The sequence below is a fragment of the Prionailurus bengalensis genome, chromosome E1 (assembly GCF_016509475.1).
Source record: "Prionailurus bengalensis isolate Pbe53 chromosome E1, Fcat_Pben_1.1_paternal_pri, whole genome shotgun sequence".
Taxonomy (NCBI): domain Eukaryota; kingdom Metazoa; phylum Chordata; class Mammalia; order Carnivora; family Felidae; genus Prionailurus; species Prionailurus bengalensis.
This window is the reverse complement of record NC_057347.1, coordinates 22,647,415-22,665,793: the sequence shown is the minus strand read 5'-3', so window position 1 is coordinate 22,665,793 and position 18,379 is coordinate 22,647,415. Positions and strand designations below refer to the sequence as shown.

Below are 18,379 nucleotides of genomic sequence, written 5' to 3'. Positions count from 1 at the left end.
GGACACCAGTCCTATCAGACTAGGGCCCTACCCTGATGACCTCATTTAACCTTTATTACTCTCATATAGGCCCTCTCTCCAAATACAGTCACCTTGGGGGTTAGGGCTTCCACATATGAATTTGGGGAGGAGGGACACAACTCTGCCCATCAAAGTTCCAGGCAGAGAAGTCTGCACGTACAAAGGCACCGATGTAAGAAGGGTCATACCTTAGAAGAACTAAGCAAAAGCCAGAAGAATTTAATCTTAAAGAGAGAGGAGTGGGGTGTCTGGGTGGCTCAGTTGATTAAGCGTCAGGCTTCGGCTCAGGTCATGATCTCACGGTTCACGAGCTCAAGCCCCACATCAAACTCTGTGCTGACAGCTCAGAGCCTGGAGCCTGCTTCAGAATCTGTGTCTCCCTCTCTCTCTGTCCCTCCCCAACTTGTGCTCTCTCTCTCTCTCTCAAAAATAAATAAACATTAAAAAGAGAGAGAGAAAATTGAGAGAGAGAGAGAGAGAGAGAGAGAGAGAGAGAGAGAGGAGTGGCTGGAGAGGTAAGTAAGGCTGAGTGGGCCATCATAAGGAGTTTGACTTTTGTCCTGCTTATTATGGGAGACATTGTAGGGTTTTAGGGTGGAGAGTGACAGACCAGATTTTTGGTTGGAAAACGTCACCCCAGTGGCAGTGTGGAGGATACATCGGAAGAGGCAAGAGTGGAAACAGAGAGGCAAGTGAAGAGGCTTTTGTAGGCAACTACGGTGACTCAGTCCAAAGTGTAATAGTGGAGATGGAGAGAACAAATTCAGGACAGGTTAAGGAGGCCAGCCTGACCAAGCATGATACCGTCCAGATGTGGGGAGAGCTGCCAAGAGACCCCAGGTTTCTGGTAAGAGCCCTCATGTTAGTGGGTCTGCACTTCAGTTCCTCATCTGTAATGTGGGGAGAGGAAGGTGGGGATTTAACGAGTTATATGTGTGACATGCTTGGAACAATGCCTGACACACTGCTCTCGTTATCATCATTATTGTTATTGTTTTACAGTGTTGAAAACTGCAGACATTTTTTGCTTTTGTACTCAAGAATTATGAATCGATTTGGTCCATTTAAAAAGAATAATAATTTCTTGCCTGCAACCCAACAGGCTCTAGTTTCCTAAGCCACCCATGCAGAGGAGCTGCTGTCAGAGCCAACCCAATTTAGTCTTCTGCCATTTCCGGTCTCTGATTTGGGGGAAAGTCAACCGCTCAGAGCCTCGATTTCCCCACCTATGAAGTGGGGCAAAAATCCCTGTTCTGCAGAGACAAAAGGCTGTTTGTATCCTGCACGACACTGGGATGGACTGGGTCGGGGTGACAGCCACCTGTCCAAGGTGGGGCTGTGGAAGTAGGTACCAGGTGCTCCCACTGTCGAAGCCTGGCCGGCACGGCGTGACACGTCCCCTCCGCCACACCAGAGGGCGCTGTCGCGGGCTGCAGCGCCGCCCTACCCCGGGGGCGGCGCTCCGTCCCGCCTGAGTCTTTTTCCTCCACGTGCGAACGCGGGATGGCGGCGGCGGCGGCGGTGGGTGTGAGTGAATGGGAGTGGGGGCGCTCCGGCCCGGGGTCCCCGAGCTCAGAGGGAAGCGGCAGTGGGGGCCTTCCAGCCCGGCGGCGTGGCTGACCCCCGCGGCGCTTGTAGGCACAGGACGAGGCGGCGGCGCGCGACGTGCAGCGGCTGCTGGTGCAGTTCCAGGATGAGGGCGGGCAGCTGCTGGGCTCCCCGTTCGACGTGCCCGTGGACATCACCCCGGACAAGCTGCAGCTCGTGTGCAACGCGCTGCTGGCCCAGGTGAGCGGCGGCCCGGGCGGTCCCTCTTTCCTCCCCCGGGCGGGAGGGCCTGCTCTGGGCCTGCCCGCAGGGGACCGGGAGATCCAAGGTCTGGGGTTTCGGGGGTCCCAGCGCTCGCCGACACTGGGAGAACCACCCTGGCGCGCGTCCGTGGCAGTGCCACCTACGTCGGGGGACGGTCAGGAGATGTATTTCGTGTGACAGCGCTTTACGCTTCGACCTGCGAGGTCCACCTGGGAAGAGAGACCGCGCGTTTTGAACGCATCGGGTACCTCGTCAGATTCCGCGACGCAGCTCCTCGTTAATATCCCCATCTGACAGTGTGGCCCAGAGGCAGTAAATTATTTGTACGATGCTATGTCGTAGGTGGTAGATTGGGAATTAGAACCCGAATGTCAGGTTCAAAACCCGTGGTCTTCTAAACCAGTGGGGCCATTCATCATTATAGTGGGGTGGGGTGGGGGGCTGGGGGCTTAAAAATATAATACCTAGACCCCACCCCAGGTTTACTACACCAGACCCTGGGGTAAGGCAGAGTCTGTGTTTTCAGCCAGAGTTTTGGATGCTTCTTACACATTGTACATCATGGTGTAGCAGTTTAGAAAACGCCGCATAATCCTGTATACTGTCACTAATTCTGGACTTCAGTTTTCTTTCTGGATTAGTCGTTACCAATATGACGTTGCGTTAATTAGTTGCTCTGAGCCTCAAGTTTTTTCATCTGTCAAGTGGGAATATGAATGCCTGCCTCCCAGGGTTGTTGTGAGATGCAGATAAAGGATTTTAAAGTACTATTTTAAGTATCTTGCCGTTGCTCTTGGAGGATAAAAGAGGCCTTTTTGGGTGGGCATGGTGGGGGTACCCACACCGTGGCTGGAGAGAGTGAAGCTTCACCTGGCCACAGCACACTGGGGAGCACCCCTGGCTCCTATCCTTTGATGGAGGAGTTGCCCTTTGCCATTGCCCTCCAGGAGGATCCCGTGCCGCTGGCTTTCTTTGTCCACGATGCTGAGATCGTCTCATCACTGGGGAGGACGCTGGAGTCACAGGCAGTGGAGACAGAGAAGGTCCTTGACATCATCTACCAGCCACAGGCTATCTTCAGGGTCCGTGCTGTGACCCGCTGCACCAGCTCTTTGGAAGGTCACAGCGAGGCAGTCATTTCTGTGGCCTTCAGCCCCACAGGAAAGTAAGGACAGTTGCAGAATCGTGGAATAGAATGTGGGGGTACAGCTCTGGCTGGGGTGGGGCAGATACCCCAAGTTAACAATCAATGGGACCTCAGGCTGCCTATCATAGACCTGAGCTCAGGGCACGGGTTCCAGGTAGATGACTTCCCCAGTGGGGTTTGGTTTTGAAGGACACCCACCTTGGAAGGGCCTTTCTTGGCCTTGATCTCAGGAGAGCTGAACTGTAGGCTTCCTGGCGGTGTGCCCCAGACAAATCACTTTCTGACTTATTTCATCATCTGTGAAACTGAGTTTGTTTGCTTTTCGCAATCCTACACGGATAACGAGAAACTCTAAATCTGATTATGGCTGTGGCCATTCCTTTTAGAAAGGAAGAAGAGAGATATGGCTGCCTTGAGGTAGGGGGTTCTTCTCCCATATGGTATCAGTGTTATACTTCTCCTCCTCAGGGGAGGGAGAAAAGTCCAGTCCCAGACTGTATGCGTAGAAGACAGTTGAATAGGCAGCCAAAATGCACATGTGCCCTGTTTTGGTGTAAGCCCTACCCCTTGTCCCCACTGCAGAGGTCAGGTGTCCTCTCTTCTTCCTCAGGTACCTGGCCAGTGGCTCCGGAGACACCACTGTGCGCTTCTGGGATCTCAGCACCGAGACACCCCATTTCACATGCCAGGGTCAGTATGCAGTTAGCCATTTAGAGGGAGGGTCTTAACCCAGTGGTAGGTGGGTGATCATTTACTCAGCTCTTTAGTTTCTGAGGAGGCCCAGAGCCAATTCAACCCCTTAACCCAGTTAGCAGCTGCCTGTTCCTAGGTAGTGGCTATCCTTGAACCCAGCCAGCCACTTCCAGAGACTGGACCAGAGAGAGGGTGTGGGGTTGTGAGTTGTGCTGAGTAGCAAGGAGAACCTGCCTTAAATCCAACCCCCACCACAGTGGTTCTCAAACTTGAGCATCAGAATCAGCAGGGAGGCTTGTTAACCTACAGGTTGCTGGGCCCCACCCCTGAGTTTTTGTCTCTTTAGTTCTGGGATGAGGCCTGAGAATTTGCATTTCAAGTTTCCAGCTGGTGCTGATGCTGCTAGTTTGAGGTCACACTAGCTGGGTGACCTTGTGTGGGTAGGGCCTGCTCCCTAAGCTTCAGTTTTGTCATCTGGAAAATTGGGAATAATTTTTGCTTTGCTCCATACCCTTAAGCAAATTCCAGAGCACGTCACACATAGAGTAATTACTGGTTGGTGAAATGTGTTTTAGTTTCACGTGTATGTATGAGTATACTAGGTTTCCAGGTAGCATGCATTTCTTACTTTTGGTTAAGGTGAAAAAAAAAAGGATTTGAAACTTTATACCACGTATCATGGAAGGAATTATTAGCGGAAGTACTATCTATGCAGCAGGATGCACGGCTGTAGCACTTGGGATGAATTCTTCCTTTGCCTAGAAAACTGCGTCTCCCCTTTGGTTTGACCAATCATTTATTCTCGGGCTAGTTGAGGACTTTCTGCAGCATGTCAGGCGTGCTAGGTACTGGGGATAAAGACAGATATGTGCTCCTTGCTTTCTCCCTCCCCTGCTTTCCTAGGACACAGACACTGGGTCCTTAGCATATCCTGGTCCCCAGATGGCAAGAAGTTGGCCTCGGGCTGCAAGAATGGCCAGGTAGATGGTGGTCATGGTAACCAGTCAGGGACTCTGGGCTTCCTTCCTAGGACATGGGTCAAGTGAGGTTCTGGGGCCTTCAGGGAAAGATGGATTGGGGGCAGTGGGCGGGAACTTTGGTGGACCTAGGGACAGGATGGAGAGGGTTATTCAGTAAGCTTCTGTTCCTCAGATTCTCCTGTGGGACCCAAGCACAGGGAAGCAGGTGGGCAGGCCCCTCGCTGGCCACAGCAAGTGGATCACAGGCCTGAGCTGGGAGCCCCTCCACGTGTAAGTGATGCTCACAGAACTGGGGGAAGTGAGGAGCCAGGGCTTCAAGGTGGTCTCCTCCCTTGCTTGATGCAGAGGGGTTTTGCCTCAGGGGGTGGGATGGCCAGCCCGACTGACAGTACTGGCATGGCGGGCAGTGGGCTAGGGCTTCCAAATCTGTTGCTGCCTGAGAGGGGGCTGTTCATCATGGGCCCTGAGAGTTGCCTTGCAATGCAGCTGGGTCTTGGAGTCAGGAAGCTGTTGAGTCATTATCCCTGGCCTTTGAGCTAAGAAGGGGGTGGGGTGCTATTGCTGTTCCCACATCAGAAGTGGGGCCACATCTCCCTTCCCCTCTCCAGGAACCCCGAGTGCCGCTATGTGGCCAGCAGCTCCAAGGATGGCAGCGTGCGGGTCTGGGATACAACTGTGGGCCGCTGTGAGCGCATCCTCACCGGGCACACACAGTCAGTCACCTGTCTCCGGTGGGGAGGGGACGGGCTTCTCTACTCTGCCTCCCAGGACCGCACCATCAAAGTCTGGAGGGCTCACGATGTAAGAGCTGGGAGGGTCCAGAGAGCAGCCTGGGGAAATCTCGGGCCATGAGATGCCAGGGCTGGAAGGAATGTTGACCAGTGTGTTCTGGGATCCGGGTGGCAGGAGGTGCTTCAGGAACAGTGGGTTCCTGTGGTTGGTGCTGCATGATAGTGGAGGTTCCAGTGTTCATTAACGTGGTCCAGAAATTGCCGCTGCAGGAAGCCTGTTGTTAGCTTTATTAAACCTGCCACGTCCCAGAGTTACTTGACTGGAACCCTTTTCTTCTCACATACTTAAGTTCCTTTCCATGAAACATACTTTTGGAAACAACAATCTGGGCCAGTACCTGCATTTTGTAAGTGAGGAGAGACTTCAGCCCAGAGAGGTGATTTGATTAAGATCACAATGAACGAGGGACCTAATTCTGAGTCCCATGTCGCTGTCTTCTGGGGCTAATCTGGGGGTACCAGTTCCCTAGGGTGGAGAGTAGGGTGGGTGTGCGTCTGACCGGTCTTCCTCTGCCCTAGGGTGTGCTGTGCCGGACCCTGCAAGGCCACGGCCACTGGGTGAACACCATGGCACTCAGCACTGACTACGCCCTGCGCACGGGCGCCTTCGAGCCAGCTGAGGCCTCGGTTAACGCCCAAGATCTCCGAGGGTCCTGTGAGTGCGTGGGAGAGGGCCGCCTGGGAAGCAGCCGGTTCTTGGGCTTAGTGTGCAACTTGGGCCGGGGGTGTTTGCCATTTGTGTTGGATTTTCTAATCAGCCTTGTTCCTCATCTCTTCCTCTCCCCTCTGGTACCTGGCCACAGTGCAGGAGTTGAAGGAAAGGGCTCTGAGCCGATACAGCCTCGTGCGGGTGAGTGTGTGCCTGCCGCCAGCATGCCCGGCTCCCTACTCTTCCTCCACTGGTCTCTCAAACCCTCTGCAGGCACTCAGGCCCCTCCCCCTTCTAGGCCTAGCTCAGACGTTCCTCTTCCAGAAAGTTCTTCATGAAAATCCTAGTTTTTAATCCTGAAATCTTAATGTATAGGACCATGTGATTCTGTTGTGTTCACTTGCTTATCTGTTTATTGCATTTTCTGTATTTTTTATTGTGTTTAATTTAAGTAGCACATTCATGTGGTCGAGGCTTCAAAGAACACAAAAAGGTAGATGGTGAAGAAGTCTCCCGTCTCTGTTGCCCATCCATCCTTTCCTTCTGGAAACATCCAGAGCTACTAGTGTCCTGTCTTTCCTTCCAGAGACTTCATACCTCCACATACACGTGTATGTGTACACAGGATGCAGCATACATACACGTGTGTACAAACCCACACATAAAATCTTTCCCTTTTTTAGTACACTATTCTGTACCTTGCTTTTTGTTGTGATTATGTATCTTAGAAATTATCCCAGGTGCATAACATTTCCTTTTGCGGGAAGTGACTGCCAGGGGTCTCATGTGAGTTGGTAGCAGGCCGGGCCTCATTTCTCCTAGTCCTGGCCTCTGTGCTGGTGTTGGGCAATCAGTGGTGCGTTTGCTGCTCAGGCCAGGCTGTCCTGTCTGAGACCGTGCCCAACACGGTGTGCTTTCTGCCTCTCCTAGGGCCAGGGCCCAGAGAGGCTAGTGTCTGGTTCAGACGACTTCACCTTATTCCTGTGGTCCCCAGCAGAGGACAAGAAGCCCCTTGCACGGATGACGGGACACCAGGCCCTCATCAACCAGGTGCTCTTCTCCCCTGACTCCCGCATCATCGCCAGTGCCTCCTTTGACAAGTCCATCAAACTGTGGGATGGCAGGACAGGCAGGTGAGTGGAGGCGTGGGGAGGGAGAGGAAGGGCACTGGTCCTCTAGAAGGAGCTTGGCTGTGTCACTTACTTGCTGCGTGGCCTTGGCAAGCATTTGGATGTTCTGAGCCTTGTCTCCTCTTTTGTAATATGCAGACCTACCTCTCAGCTTTGTTACAAGGACTAAGGGAGATGGTATATTTAGGACTGGCAATAAATGGGCACTGAAGTGCTAGTTCCTTTTGTATCAAAGGAGAGAAATGACCTTAAGACGGCTGGGATTGCAGCAGAAGTGTAGACTTGAGCTGCAGTCATTTTCTGGCCCCCCTCAAAGTGTGGTCCACAGACCAGCTGCTGCAGCATCACCTGGGAGCTTGATAGAAATCAGAGTCTTGGGTCCCACCCCAGACCTTAAGAATCAAAACCTGCATCTTAATAAAGTCATCAGCTGATTCTGCTCCCGTTGAAGTCTGAGAAGCCTCAGTATAACGAGATACTGTGCCCTTGAGGTTAATCAGGTCAGCAGAGAGGCAAAGGCACGGGCAAGAAGAGAAAGGGGACGAGGGAAACCCTTGCTGGGGCCTTGCTGTCTCGGCCATTGTGGGTTTCCGTATAGCGGTCTTTGAAATAGGTCGTTCCCTTCTTTTTCAAGATAAGGAAACTGAGTCTCAGAGACTTGTCCAAAATGACAAGTCCTAATGACTTGTCCAAATAGACATAGCTAATCTGTATTGACCTGGAAGTGCCAGGTGAGCCTGGCCCACTACTCCATGCCACTTGTCAGCAAGCAACTTGTGTTAGGGGGATTATCAGGCAGATGGGCTGAGCAGGGACTACACTGGATTCGAAGTCATGCAAAGTTGTCCAGATACAGAGGGCACAGGGCCCCTTCAGACCTAATACCCATCATCACTTTCCTGGCCCAGGTACCTGGCTTCCTTGCGTGGCCACGTGGCTGCTGTGTACCAGATTGCGTGGTCAGCCGATAGCCGGCTCCTGGTCAGTGGTAGCAGTGACAGCACGCTGAAGGTGTGGGATGTGAAGGGCCAGAAGCTGGCTGCTGATCTTCCAGGCCACGCAGATGAGGTATGGCTGACCTCGTGAGCAAAGGTGGGGCAGGTAGGGGTTGAAGCCTGGCCCTCCTGCCCCCCCCACCCCCCGACACCTTACCTGCTTCTCCCCACCCCCACCTCCGTTTAGGTATATGCTGTCGACTGGAGTCCAGATGGCCAGAGAGTGGCAAGTGGTGGGAAGGACAAATGCCTCCGGATGTGAGTTTTGGGGAGGTGGCGGTTGGTGTGCTTGGCTCTCCTGCCCTTAAGTTGGCTACTCCTTGCACCTTTCCCTTCTGGCGTAGAATTCTAAGGGTTCTCCAGGTGCCTAGGACAGCGTGTGGTGCCACGTTCTCTCGGTGGTTAAGAGGGAGAACTGCAGAATTACAGTGATTATGGGAGACCCTGACGGTGCTCTCCGAAGGGTGAGCCCAGAGTCCCTCCAGCACGAGGCAGTAGTTCTTAGAACACTGGGTTTTGAAGGCGTCACACCTAGTTCCAATCCTGGTTCCGACTTTCATTGTGCGGTTTTGGAGAGCGTGGTTCACCTGCCTCCTGAGAGTTGTCAAGCCTCAGTAGATGGGAAGATCAAAGATAGGAGGCGAACACACTTGGGAACCCAAAGCACGTGTACTTGTAAATGTTGTCATTGTTTGCTATCAGATGACCTTGGTGGGCATCTGAGAGGCCAGGCCCTGGGATGAGGTCTCGGCCGGGGCAGGCAGTGGGTGCCCAGCGTGAGTTTGGGTGGCCAGAGCAGAAATGGTAGCCAGTCTCTTAATGACCAAGTGAATACAGGTTCTCCCCCGTAGGCTCCTGGGATTATATGGCAGTCTCCCCTTCCCAAGATAGGATCCCCATGCTGTTCCCTCCCCTTCTCCACAGATGGAGGAGATGAGAAATCCCAAGTTCTTGGACTCCCACCTGGACTCAGCTGCTGCCAGTGCCCACCCTGACAGAGACCAAAGGCCAGGGTGGTGCCCCTGTGAACCAATGTGGTCTGCTGTCCTTGGACAGATCCCAGTGAGGTCCCTCCCCAGAGCAGGAGGTCGAAGTTACGGGAACATATCACTGGGCTCAGCCGTTGGCCGTTACTCCATACCTTGCTTGGGGGGGGGGGGGGGGGGGGCAGGCAGTGACCAGACCCTTGCTGCTGCCCCTCCTCCTTTCCTGAATGTTCTCTCTATTCAGCATCAGACCCTGGATCCTGTGACCAAATAAATAACTTCTATTTTGTGTGTTCGGGTTAATTCCTTGTCCCCAAGGCTCACCCAAGGGCTGTGCTGAGTCAGTCTGTCTAACCCTTCCCTCTGGGCTACACCAAAGCCATACTGACTGGGAGGTGGCCTTTCTTCTCTTTCTCTTGTGCCTACGAGGGAGAGGCTCGTTGTGGCTGGGGGCGCTGGTGGAAGCCATAGGATAGTGGCCAGAGGATGATGTGAGCTTGTGCTGTCCAGTGTAGCAGATGCTAGCGACATGTGGCTGTGTTTACCAGAATTCCACATGGTTAGAAGTGCAGTTCTGTGATGCTAGCTGAAGGTTACTCACTGCACCAGACGGCACAGATGGAGAACACCTTCACCAGCCCATGGAGTTGTGCGGGCCAGTGTTGTTCTAGGGCTTCTTTTGTCCGCCCCTCTCTCACACAACACACTTCCTGAGCTCCTGCAGTGCACCGAGCACTGTGCCGGGCTCTCAGGGTACAGAGCAGAAGGTGACCACTATCCCAGGGGGCTCCCTCTAACAGCGTGCAGTGGTGAGGGCTCTAGCAGAAGTGGGTGTGATGTGACATGGGAGGATGGTTCTCTGCCCCATAAGGACTGTCACACAGTGGAAGGAATCCCCACCAGATGTCCTCAAATGCTTGAACAAAGTCTTGCCTCCCATGCATCCTGCCTTTGCTTTGTCCCGTTTCAATGCTCTGGCAGTTGGATTCTTGTACGGACTACTCAAGGCCACGGCATTTCTAACCTCTTATCCCCCGCCCACCATGCCTTTGTGATTTTGCACATCATCTGGATGTGCTCCGTCTCCACCTTGTGTGTCTCTGCAGGGAGGCTGCAGGAAGGGCAAAGGGGGCCACCAGTGGCGGAGTTCCTACCCTGTGCACTCGTTCTATGTGCTCACGTGATCCTCATGGGACCCCTACTGTCCTGCCCGTAGGGTTCTCACCTCCCTGAAACAGCCCAGGAATCTTAGATGGTTTGTCCGTGCCCTCACATCCAGGAAAAACTAGGATTAGAGCAGACCCTGCCCCATAACCTGTGCACTTTGCACCACGTCCTTCCAGAGCTTGTTGACAATCGACAAGCTGCCACCACCTCTGTCCAGTGTTGCTGTTTATCCCAGTGTATGTGCGTTTTAGTCTTTAACATTTCTTCCTCCCCCAGGGAAAGGGGGATATGTTCCATATCCCCTCAGCCCCCGACCCAGACTCTCAGTCCTGGCAGAAGCTAGGAAGGTGAATGGCAGCCAGCCCGGCTGTCAACACGAAGCACAATTCGGTATGCTGGGTGACCTGCAGTGCTTTAATAAGGGACTGGACCCAGCCCAGATCTGGGGAGGAGGATGCCGAGCAGCTGTAGGCAGTAGCTGACCAGACCTGGCCTGTGGCGTCTCCAGGTGAATGGAGCTCCTATCTAGCCTAGGCCCGGGCCCAGGAGTGTAGATTTGGGAGCATCGCCACCAGGCTCTGGGCAGGGTGGTCAGCAGTTCCCTGGCATGGTGCTGGTGGTACATCTCACGATTCTGGTTCCTGAGAGCCCTGGGCTGAGGCTGAAGCTGAAGATAGGTGAGGGGCTTCCCGGGGCCCTCCTTAGTAGGGAAATAGGTATTCCAGATCTTCCAGCTTCCGCATCTCCTCCAACCCGATGGAGACGGTTTTCCGCTGGGGTTCCTTGCGCTGCACGGTGATCTGGATGGGGTTGTTCTCGGGGAAGCTGTTCAAGTCAGTGGCCACGGTTGCAAACTGAAATAAAACAAACTCCTCAGAATTCCATCCCAGACCTGACCCTAGCTCAGCTCTTCATCTCTGCAACCCCCTTGCTGTTTGCCAAATGGGATCTTAGGTAGCCTTACCACCTGTTCACGGACTCCAGAAACAGGTACAAACCAGTGCCTTCTCTGTCGTGTGAGGTTTCCAACCACAGTCGTCTGGGCCTCTCCTCCCGTGCCCCTGCCCACCTCCCTTCCCTTCTTTGTCCCCCTTTCGCCTCTTCCCTGTGTTTCCCTCGGTGCCCTTAACTTCCTGGCCCACTCACGATTATTATGAGTTGAAGAATCCCAAAAGTAGTGGCTTTGGAAGCTGAACATTACAGAGGTGCTGGTGAATATATTAGTTTGCATTCCCAGTGGGCCCCAGAGTGGTGTAATCCTTAAACCTCCCAGAAGGAAGCAGCCTGGAATTCATGCTCATCCGCCCAGGCAGAAAGGCAGCCAGCGAGAAGATGAGTTGCCTCCAAATCCCCTGACCTCCCGGCCCTCTTCTCCCAGGGCTCACTTTGTAGGGCTTGCACCACTTTCCCACCCCGGCTGTGTTGGCCGCACGGACGGTGAGGCAGTAACTCGTGTTAGGCTTCAGCTCCATCAGCTTAACAGTGGTGCCCAAGATCTTGTTGAAGATCCACGGGCGATTCTTTGTCTTGGGCGGCTCATTGTCTTTTGTCTTGACCACCTCCTGCAACAGGACCTGGTAGAAACTGACCTGCTGCTTGCCCAGGGAATACGTCCAGGAAATCTAGAAGAAGAGACCCCCCGCCACCAGGCTTCCTCAGACCTGCTCCAGGCTGTCCTCCCTTCACCTCCCACCCCCAACCATGGGTCCGAATGCCCCACTCCCATCCCCTGTCCCTCCTTGGGGCTGAGGCAGGTCTGATGGAAGGGATAAGGCATGCTATGGGCCTGTAGCATTTGCAACTCTCCCTGGGCAGCCCCACCCACCTCAGGGTGTGCCCCCAGCCCGTATTTCTTCTAGACTAGTTGAGAGGGACCTTAGAGATCATCTTGTGCACCTCACTCCTTGCAGATGAGATTACGGGTTCAGAGAAGGCGGGTGGCTGGCCCGTGGTCACACAGAGTGACAGAGCCAAAGTTCAAACCAGTAGTTCCAGAGCCCACATACTTTGTGCTACAACAGTGGTTGCCAAGCCTGGCTAAGGAGCTGGGGGAGTTTTTATAACATTGCAGATTCCTGGCCATGCTGTCTTCTCTCAGGTCTCCCATTACCAATTTCTCCTCCATCTAGGCCAGTGGTTCTCAAAGTTGGGTGTGCATCAGAACCCCCTAGAGGACCTGTTAAAACAGACTGCTGGCCCTCACAGTTTCTGATTCAGTAGGCCCAGGTGGAGGGGGAGGAGAGGAGAATTTAAATTTCAAACATGTTGCCATACGATGCTGACACTGTTGGTGGTCTGGGAACCACACTTGTAGAGACACTGCTCATCTGGGACTTCCAGATTTATCTTCCTAAAATACAGCTCAAATATCACCTTATATCACCAGATAGAAGGCTTTGCAAAAAGCTGTTCTCTACTGCTTACAGAAAAATCTATACAGTAGTCTAATGTTGCAGGACCTCCAAAAAAATGACTCCAGGCTAACTTCTCCCACTCTGTTCCCTGTCCTGGACCTGGAACAGTGCTACTCAACATGAGGCCCATCAGCACCACCTGGGAATTTGTTCGTGGTGCAAATTCTCAGGCCCCACCCCAGACCTACTGAATCAGAATCTCTAGGGATGAGGCCCAGGAATTTCATTTTTAAGAAGACGGTTGGCTCTGTAGGCACAGAAAAGTGCGAGAGCCCTACATTGGGACCTGGCTGTTTGCTCCCACTTTTTCCCACCTGTGAGGTGTTGCTAGTGTCAACCCCTCCATGGAATGTCTTTCTCCCATCCCTGGATGTTTAAATCCTACCTCTGCATCCCAGCTTAAACGCTACCAAAGCCACCAAGCTTATTCCTACACCTGGAAGTAATTTTTCTTTCCCCCTGAATTCCTGGTGGCACTTGATCTGAACTCTGCCCATAGAACTGCATCCAATCCAGCTTGCAATGGAGTGCTTTACAGACACGGCCTCTCTCCTGTGCCAGGAGCGTGAGGTCAGGATGCAGGTGGTAGGCATCTTCGCACTCCCTGTGGAGCTCAGCTCAGTGCCTGGCACACGGGGGCGGCCAGTAAGCCTGCACTTGAAGGCACGAAGAGGGAAACTCACCACAGCCGTGGAGTCGCTGACTGTGTGTTCGCAGATGAAGGGCGCCTCCGGCACATCCATGACCACAGAGGACTCTGAGGGTGTTGAGGAGGTGTCTGTGTCCAGCTCAGGGTTGTCAAGGTCCAGCAGGCCCCCAGGGACTATTTGGGATTTCGATGGACGGGGGCAGAGAGCCAGGTCCCTCTTGTGTGTGTCGTTGCCCATCGAGGAGAGGCTGAGTTTGTTCAGCTCCCCCTCTAGCATCCCTGCAAAGAAGCTGCTGTTGGGCTGGGTCACAGCCAGTTTGATGGGATTCAACAAGGTGGATGAGAGTGGGGAGATGCTGGTGTCGTCAGAGCTGCATTCAGAATCCTCCACTGGCATCGGCTTCCTGAGTGGGAGGGAGACAGGTGAGCCACTGAAGGAGGCCACCCCAGCCCATGCAGCTGGGAAGCTCCCCGAAGGCAGGCCTTGAGCCTGACTCGCCAGTAACCCCAGATGCTTCTGAATAGCTCAGAACATCCTTATCACCCTGCAGCAGTCCATTCACCCCACCAGGGCACCTACTGAAAGATGCAGATTCCTGGTCCCTGCCCCCACCCCCCCCGCCCCGCTTTGGGATGGGACTGGGGAAGCTACTAAAGTATCTTTAATAAGATCTTCAGATGATTCTGAGGCATGTGTTCTGAGGCCCAGAATTTGAGAAACACTGCTAAAATCTTAAGTCCTCCTTCCACAGCAGGGTGCAAATACCCTGGGGAATGCCCAAACCAATCTAGTGGGGTATGGAAAAATATCTAAGTGTCTAAATTAAAAATAATTAAGCTTTACTAATACTTGCTACTGTTGAACAGTAATTACTAATTAGATTTTGCAACATTTAACAATATTTATTAATATGTAGCATGTAAAGTTAACAATAGTACACGTAAATATGAATATATTGGGGTAAAAGCTCAAAAACCTTTCTTCCATTCCAATTTTGTTAAATTATGAAATATTTTAGACATACACGAGATATCAAGAATAATATATTAATATATAATAATGTATGGTGATTATAGTTAGTACTACTATATTGTATGTTTGAAAGTTGCTAAGAAAGGGGCAGCTGGGTGGCTCAGTCGGTTGAGCGTCTGCCTTCGGCTCAGGTCAGGATCTCGTGAACTGTGAGTTCGAGCCCTGCGCCTGGCTCTGTGCTGACAGCTCAGAGCCTGGAGCCCGTTTCAGATGCTGTGTCTCCCTCTCTCTGCCCCTTCCCCACTCATGCTCTGTCTGTGTCTCTCAAAAATGAATAAACATTAAAAAAAATTTTTTTAAACAAAAAGAAGAACATTGCTAAGAAAGTAGAACTTGAAAGTTCTTATCATAAATAAGTCTATAACCATGTGTGGTGATGGATGGTAATGAAACTTACTGGGATAATCACTTCATAATACACACACGTATCAAATCATGTACACCTTCTAAAGCCTCAGCAGTACAGTTAAAGCCCCTGACACTTGTGTCCCCCCTCCTCAGTCTGCATCCTCCCGCTCAGAGGTAACCAGTACAGCACATTCCAAATTTTGTGTTTATTCTTCATGTGTGTTTCTAAAGCTTTGTTACATGTGTACGCTATCCTTACACAAGTTGTTATTTTGCATATTTTAAAACTTCATATAAATAAATGGTGTCATATCCGTCAGCAGCTTGCTTTTTTCATTCAACATTGGTTTTTTTAGATTCATTTGTATTGATACATGCAGTTCTGGTTCAGACATTTTAACTGTTGTACACTTTCCATTACATGGACATTTGTCTTGTTACCAATTCTTTGCTATTACAAAGAAAAACCTTGTACATGTTTCCTTAGTTTGTTTTTTTGTTTGTTTGGTTGGTTGGGTTTTTTTTTACTGATGTAGTCCAGAATCCAAAAAGGTTGGGTCTCAAATCTTTTTTTTTTTTTTCCTTGACCAAAAGGAAGAAATACATACTACCTGGAAACCTGGTATACTCATACATACATGTAAAACTGAAACACGTTTCACGAACCAGTAATTACTCTATGTGTGATGTGCTCTGGAATTTTCTATTCTTCTGTTTCATTTTTATAATCCTGGTCTCTGTCAACTCCATTAATGGACCACAACCCACATTTTGAAGAGCAGTGGTATAGCAGGAGCAGTCACTGGGCCTTTGGGGACCAAGTACCCTAACCAAGGTCACAAGGTGAGTTGAAGGCAGAGGTTGAACCAGAACCCAGATCTCCTGGGTCCCATGCCTCACAGCTCCCATCTGCCTCTGGTGCATTCTGGCTCCTCTCCTCTGCTTCTTACCCCATTTCCCCAGCTGCTCCGGACAGATCCAGCAATCAATACACATGCCTGGATCCCTCACTCCAGGCCAACCACTGGCTTCATGGCTGATGGATATGCCAACTTTTCCTTGAGTTCCAGCCCCAAAGACTACCTCCTGAGAAATCCTGATCCGCCCAAACCTTCTATGCTAGCCTTTGGTGAACATTTGCCATAGGTGACTCCCCCATCAAGGCCCTTTGTAGGCTGGAGTCTTGTATTTAGGTCACTTATACTTCAGATTGTCCTAATGAGTCTCTATTTATCTATAAGATTTAAAGCAATTTTTTAAGCTAATCTCTACACCCAACACAGGGATCGAACCCACAACCACAAGATCGAGAGTCACATGCTCTACCGACTGAGCCAGCCAGGCACCCCAAGAATATCTGTTTTAGATTCTCATTCAAAAGAGCAGTGCTGAAGTGGGCACAGAAAGTAGTTAAGTATTGAGCTATATGCTGGACAAAAATTTTTTATGCTCTTCATGACAGCTCTGCTGGATGGGTGTTAGCCCCATTTTGCAAATGAGGGACTGAAGGTCCCTGATCTTAATTAGTCTATAGTCATGTATCTTAAGTGATAGAACTTGGATTTGAACTTGGGCTCCTAGCCCAAGATTTTCCTGTCATATCCCATGACATTTCCTACAAGTATCTGTCACGTTAGCCACACCTGCTTACTTATAGGTCCCTTAGGGACTGGATGTCATATCCCTTTCATGTAATCAAGACTAGCTACACAGTTCATGGGGCCACTTCTTCAAAATTATTAAGAATTTCTAGACAGTGACAGCCCTGTCTGGTTCCTCAAGGTGTCCTGTCATAGCACAGATTGGGCTTATTATTCTTGATTCTTGCCAAACATCTCCAAACACACACACACACACACACACACACACACACACACACACACCAGACTGAGAGCTCCTTGAAGGCAGGGGCTGGGTTTTTCAACTCTGCATTCCTAGAACTTGACATTAGGCCAGATACCTTAGAGATGCTCAGAGAATTTTGTGGAACAAACTAAAGAGAACCCAGAATCACTGAGGAAGAACAATAAACTTCAGGCTGACAGCAGGCAGACTATTGGGGGGACATAATCAGGCAGGCAAAGGCACCAAAAGGGGGGACTGAGGAAGAGGAGCCATGGGGAATGGAATGGACTAGGGGTGTCTGTATGGGGGTGTGGGAGTGGGGAGGACCACAGCTAGACAAAGCAGGATAAAAAGTACCGTCAACAAAACTCTAATCCTCGAAGGCCTTTTGGAGCAGGAGGCCTCCAAGCCTCCAAGAACTGATTTGGGGTCAGACATCCAAAGTGCAACCTGTACACGTGCCGTGCTCTTCCCGGGGAGTTCAGGGACCAAGCTGTGACAGGTCAAGGAAGCAGCATTGCTTTTCCGGGACCCTCTCCTTGCCCCTCAGCTCCGGCCTTAGAAAGAAGGAAAGGACCAGACTTGTGTCTTACGGTAGATTGATGGTATCTTCCTCCAAGAAGTTAACCAAACTGCCTCTTGTGGAAAGTGGGAGTCCTTTGGTAGTGACGGTCCTGTTCATAGACTTGGGGTTTGGAAAAGGCTTCGACATTTGATAGAGTGCATTCAGAACATTGAGGTTTTCCTTCTTCAGCATGGCCTCCCCCCCATCTCCCACTTTACACAGTGCCTTTGATGCCATCTTGTCTGTTTGGGGACCGCAGCCGTCACCACACAGCTGACAGGAAGCAGAGAGAAACTGGGGGCAGTGGACCCACCCTTAGTTTGCGTGGGCTGGGGGTGCAATGAGCTGACTTCATAATCACGGCAGAGTGTAACAATTAGGGGCCAGCCTCCCCCTTGATCGGAGGCTGCTGCCGCCCAGGGCCAGTGTGAGGAGTGGCGTACAAGGGACAGGCTACATCATCCCTTGGGCCCCTTCCAGTTCTAATGCTCTGTGGTTACAGCAACCCTGTCCTTCTCTGAAGATCTCAAAATGCTTACCACCTGTTCCCTTTGGAGCTGCTCTGGGAAGGAGGAGCAGGTGGTAAGAGAAAGGCTCCCGGGGGCAGGTGGGAGTCGGCAGGGGCCCTGGGAGACAGGCAGCACTGAAATGGGTCTCTGGGAGGGGGGAGTTTGTCTCCAGAATGCTGAGGCTCTATATCCAGAAATCCTGGGCAGCAAACCCCAACTATGTCAGTAGGCACAGGGAAAGTCCAGATGGCTCATGGGGTTCACAGCCCACATACAGCCAGGTTTTGCTGCTAGAACTCTAAATGTGCCACATCCTCACCCCGAGCGTCTCTGTGTGTTGAGTGACAACGGTGGATGCTGCACAGGGATACAAATATGGGCCAGACATGTTTCTGTTCTCAAGGAAACCACCTAACCGTAGGAAAACCGACACATAACTCCGGGAGTGGTTAGAGTGGGTTTGCACTCACATGTGGATTTGTCCACTCTAAGTCCCGCTCTGCACCTACAGGTTGTGTAAACCTTTGGCAAGTGACTTCACCTCGCTGAGCCTCAGTTTCCTCCTCTGGAAGCTGGGGATAAAAACAGCAGCCGCCTTATTGGATTGTGAGGAGTTGTAAAGTTGTTTTATGTTTCCCAGAGGAC

The 18,379-nt window shown here is 51.6% G+C and overlaps 2 protein-coding genes and 1 non-coding gene across 5 annotated transcripts; 1 reads left to right on the top strand and 2 right to left on the bottom strand.

Annotated features, from left to right (window-relative positions):
• The first annotated feature begins 1,467 nt into the window (after positions 1 to 1,467).
• Positions 1,468 to 9,495, top strand: NLE1 (notchless homolog 1). 2 transcript variants are annotated; one of them, XM_043583710.1, is made up of 13 exons: positions 1,468 to 1,548; positions 1,660 to 1,809; positions 2,781 to 2,998; positions 3,591 to 3,670; positions 4,577 to 4,653; positions 4,826 to 4,923; positions 5,262 to 5,454; positions 5,964 to 6,099; positions 6,248 to 6,294; positions 7,024 to 7,226; positions 8,132 to 8,291; positions 8,406 to 8,476; positions 9,143 to 9,495. In XM_043583710.1, the coding sequence occupies exons 1-13, from the start codon at positions 1,525 to 1,527 to the stop codon at positions 9,153 to 9,155; spliced, it is 1,470 nt and encodes a 489-aa protein (XP_043439645.1). In that variant the 5' UTR covers positions 1,468 to 1,524; the 3' UTR covers positions 9,156 to 9,495. The 2 variants fall into 2 exon arrangements, with proteins under 2 accessions (XP_043439645.1, XP_043439646.1); XM_043583711.1 differs by having other exon boundaries at positions 1,503 to 1,542.
• Positions 9,496 to 10,764: 1,269 nt separating this feature from the next.
• Positions 10,765 to 17,809, bottom strand: FNDC8 (fibronectin type III domain containing 8). 2 transcript variants are annotated; one of them, XM_043583714.1, is made up of 4 exons: positions 17,254 to 17,809; positions 13,469 to 13,838; positions 11,784 to 11,993; positions 10,765 to 11,225 (listed from the first exon to the last, which is right to left on the bottom strand). In XM_043583714.1, exons 1-4 carry the CDS (start codon positions 17,460 to 17,462, stop codon positions 11,073 to 11,075), a joined length of 942 nt encoding a protein of 313 aa, XP_043439649.1. In that variant the 5' UTR covers positions 17,463 to 17,809; the 3' UTR covers positions 10,765 to 11,072. The 2 variants fall into 2 exon arrangements, with proteins under 2 accessions (XP_043439649.1, XP_043439648.1); XM_043583713.1 differs by having other exon boundaries at positions 11,757 to 11,993; positions 17,254 to 17,802.
• Positions 16,087 to 16,159, bottom strand: TRNAE-CUC. Its single transcript has one exon. It is a non-coding gene; the product is annotated as a tRNA-Glu (tRNA).
• Positions 17,810 to 18,379: the final 570 nt, after the last annotated feature.

Bases quoted from the DNA above. Each gene is read 5' to 3' on its own strand.
- FNDC8 (XM_043583713.1), bottom strand. From the start codon at position 17,462: ATGGCATCAAAGGCACTGTGTAAAGTGGGAGATGGGGGGGAGGCCATG. The intron at 13,839-17,253 runs GTAAGACACAAG...CCTCCCACTCAG, and splicing joins GAAGATACCATCAATCTACC to GAAGCCGATGCCAGTGGAGG. The intron at 11,226-11,756 runs GTGAGCCCTGGG...GTTTTATTTCAG, and splicing joins AGTGGTGCAAGCCCTACAAA to TTTGCAACCGTGGCCACTGA.
- NLE1 (XM_043583710.1), top strand. From the start codon at position 1,525: ATGGCGGCGGCGGCGGCGGTGGGT. The intron at 7,227-8,131 runs GTGAGTGGAGGC...TTCCTGGCCCAG, and splicing joins TGGGATGGCAGGACAGGCAG to GTACCTGGCTTCCTTGCGTG. The intron at 8,292-8,405 runs GTATGGCTGACC...ACCTCCGTTTAG, and splicing joins TTCCAGGCCACGCAGATGAG to GTATATGCTGTCGACTGGAG.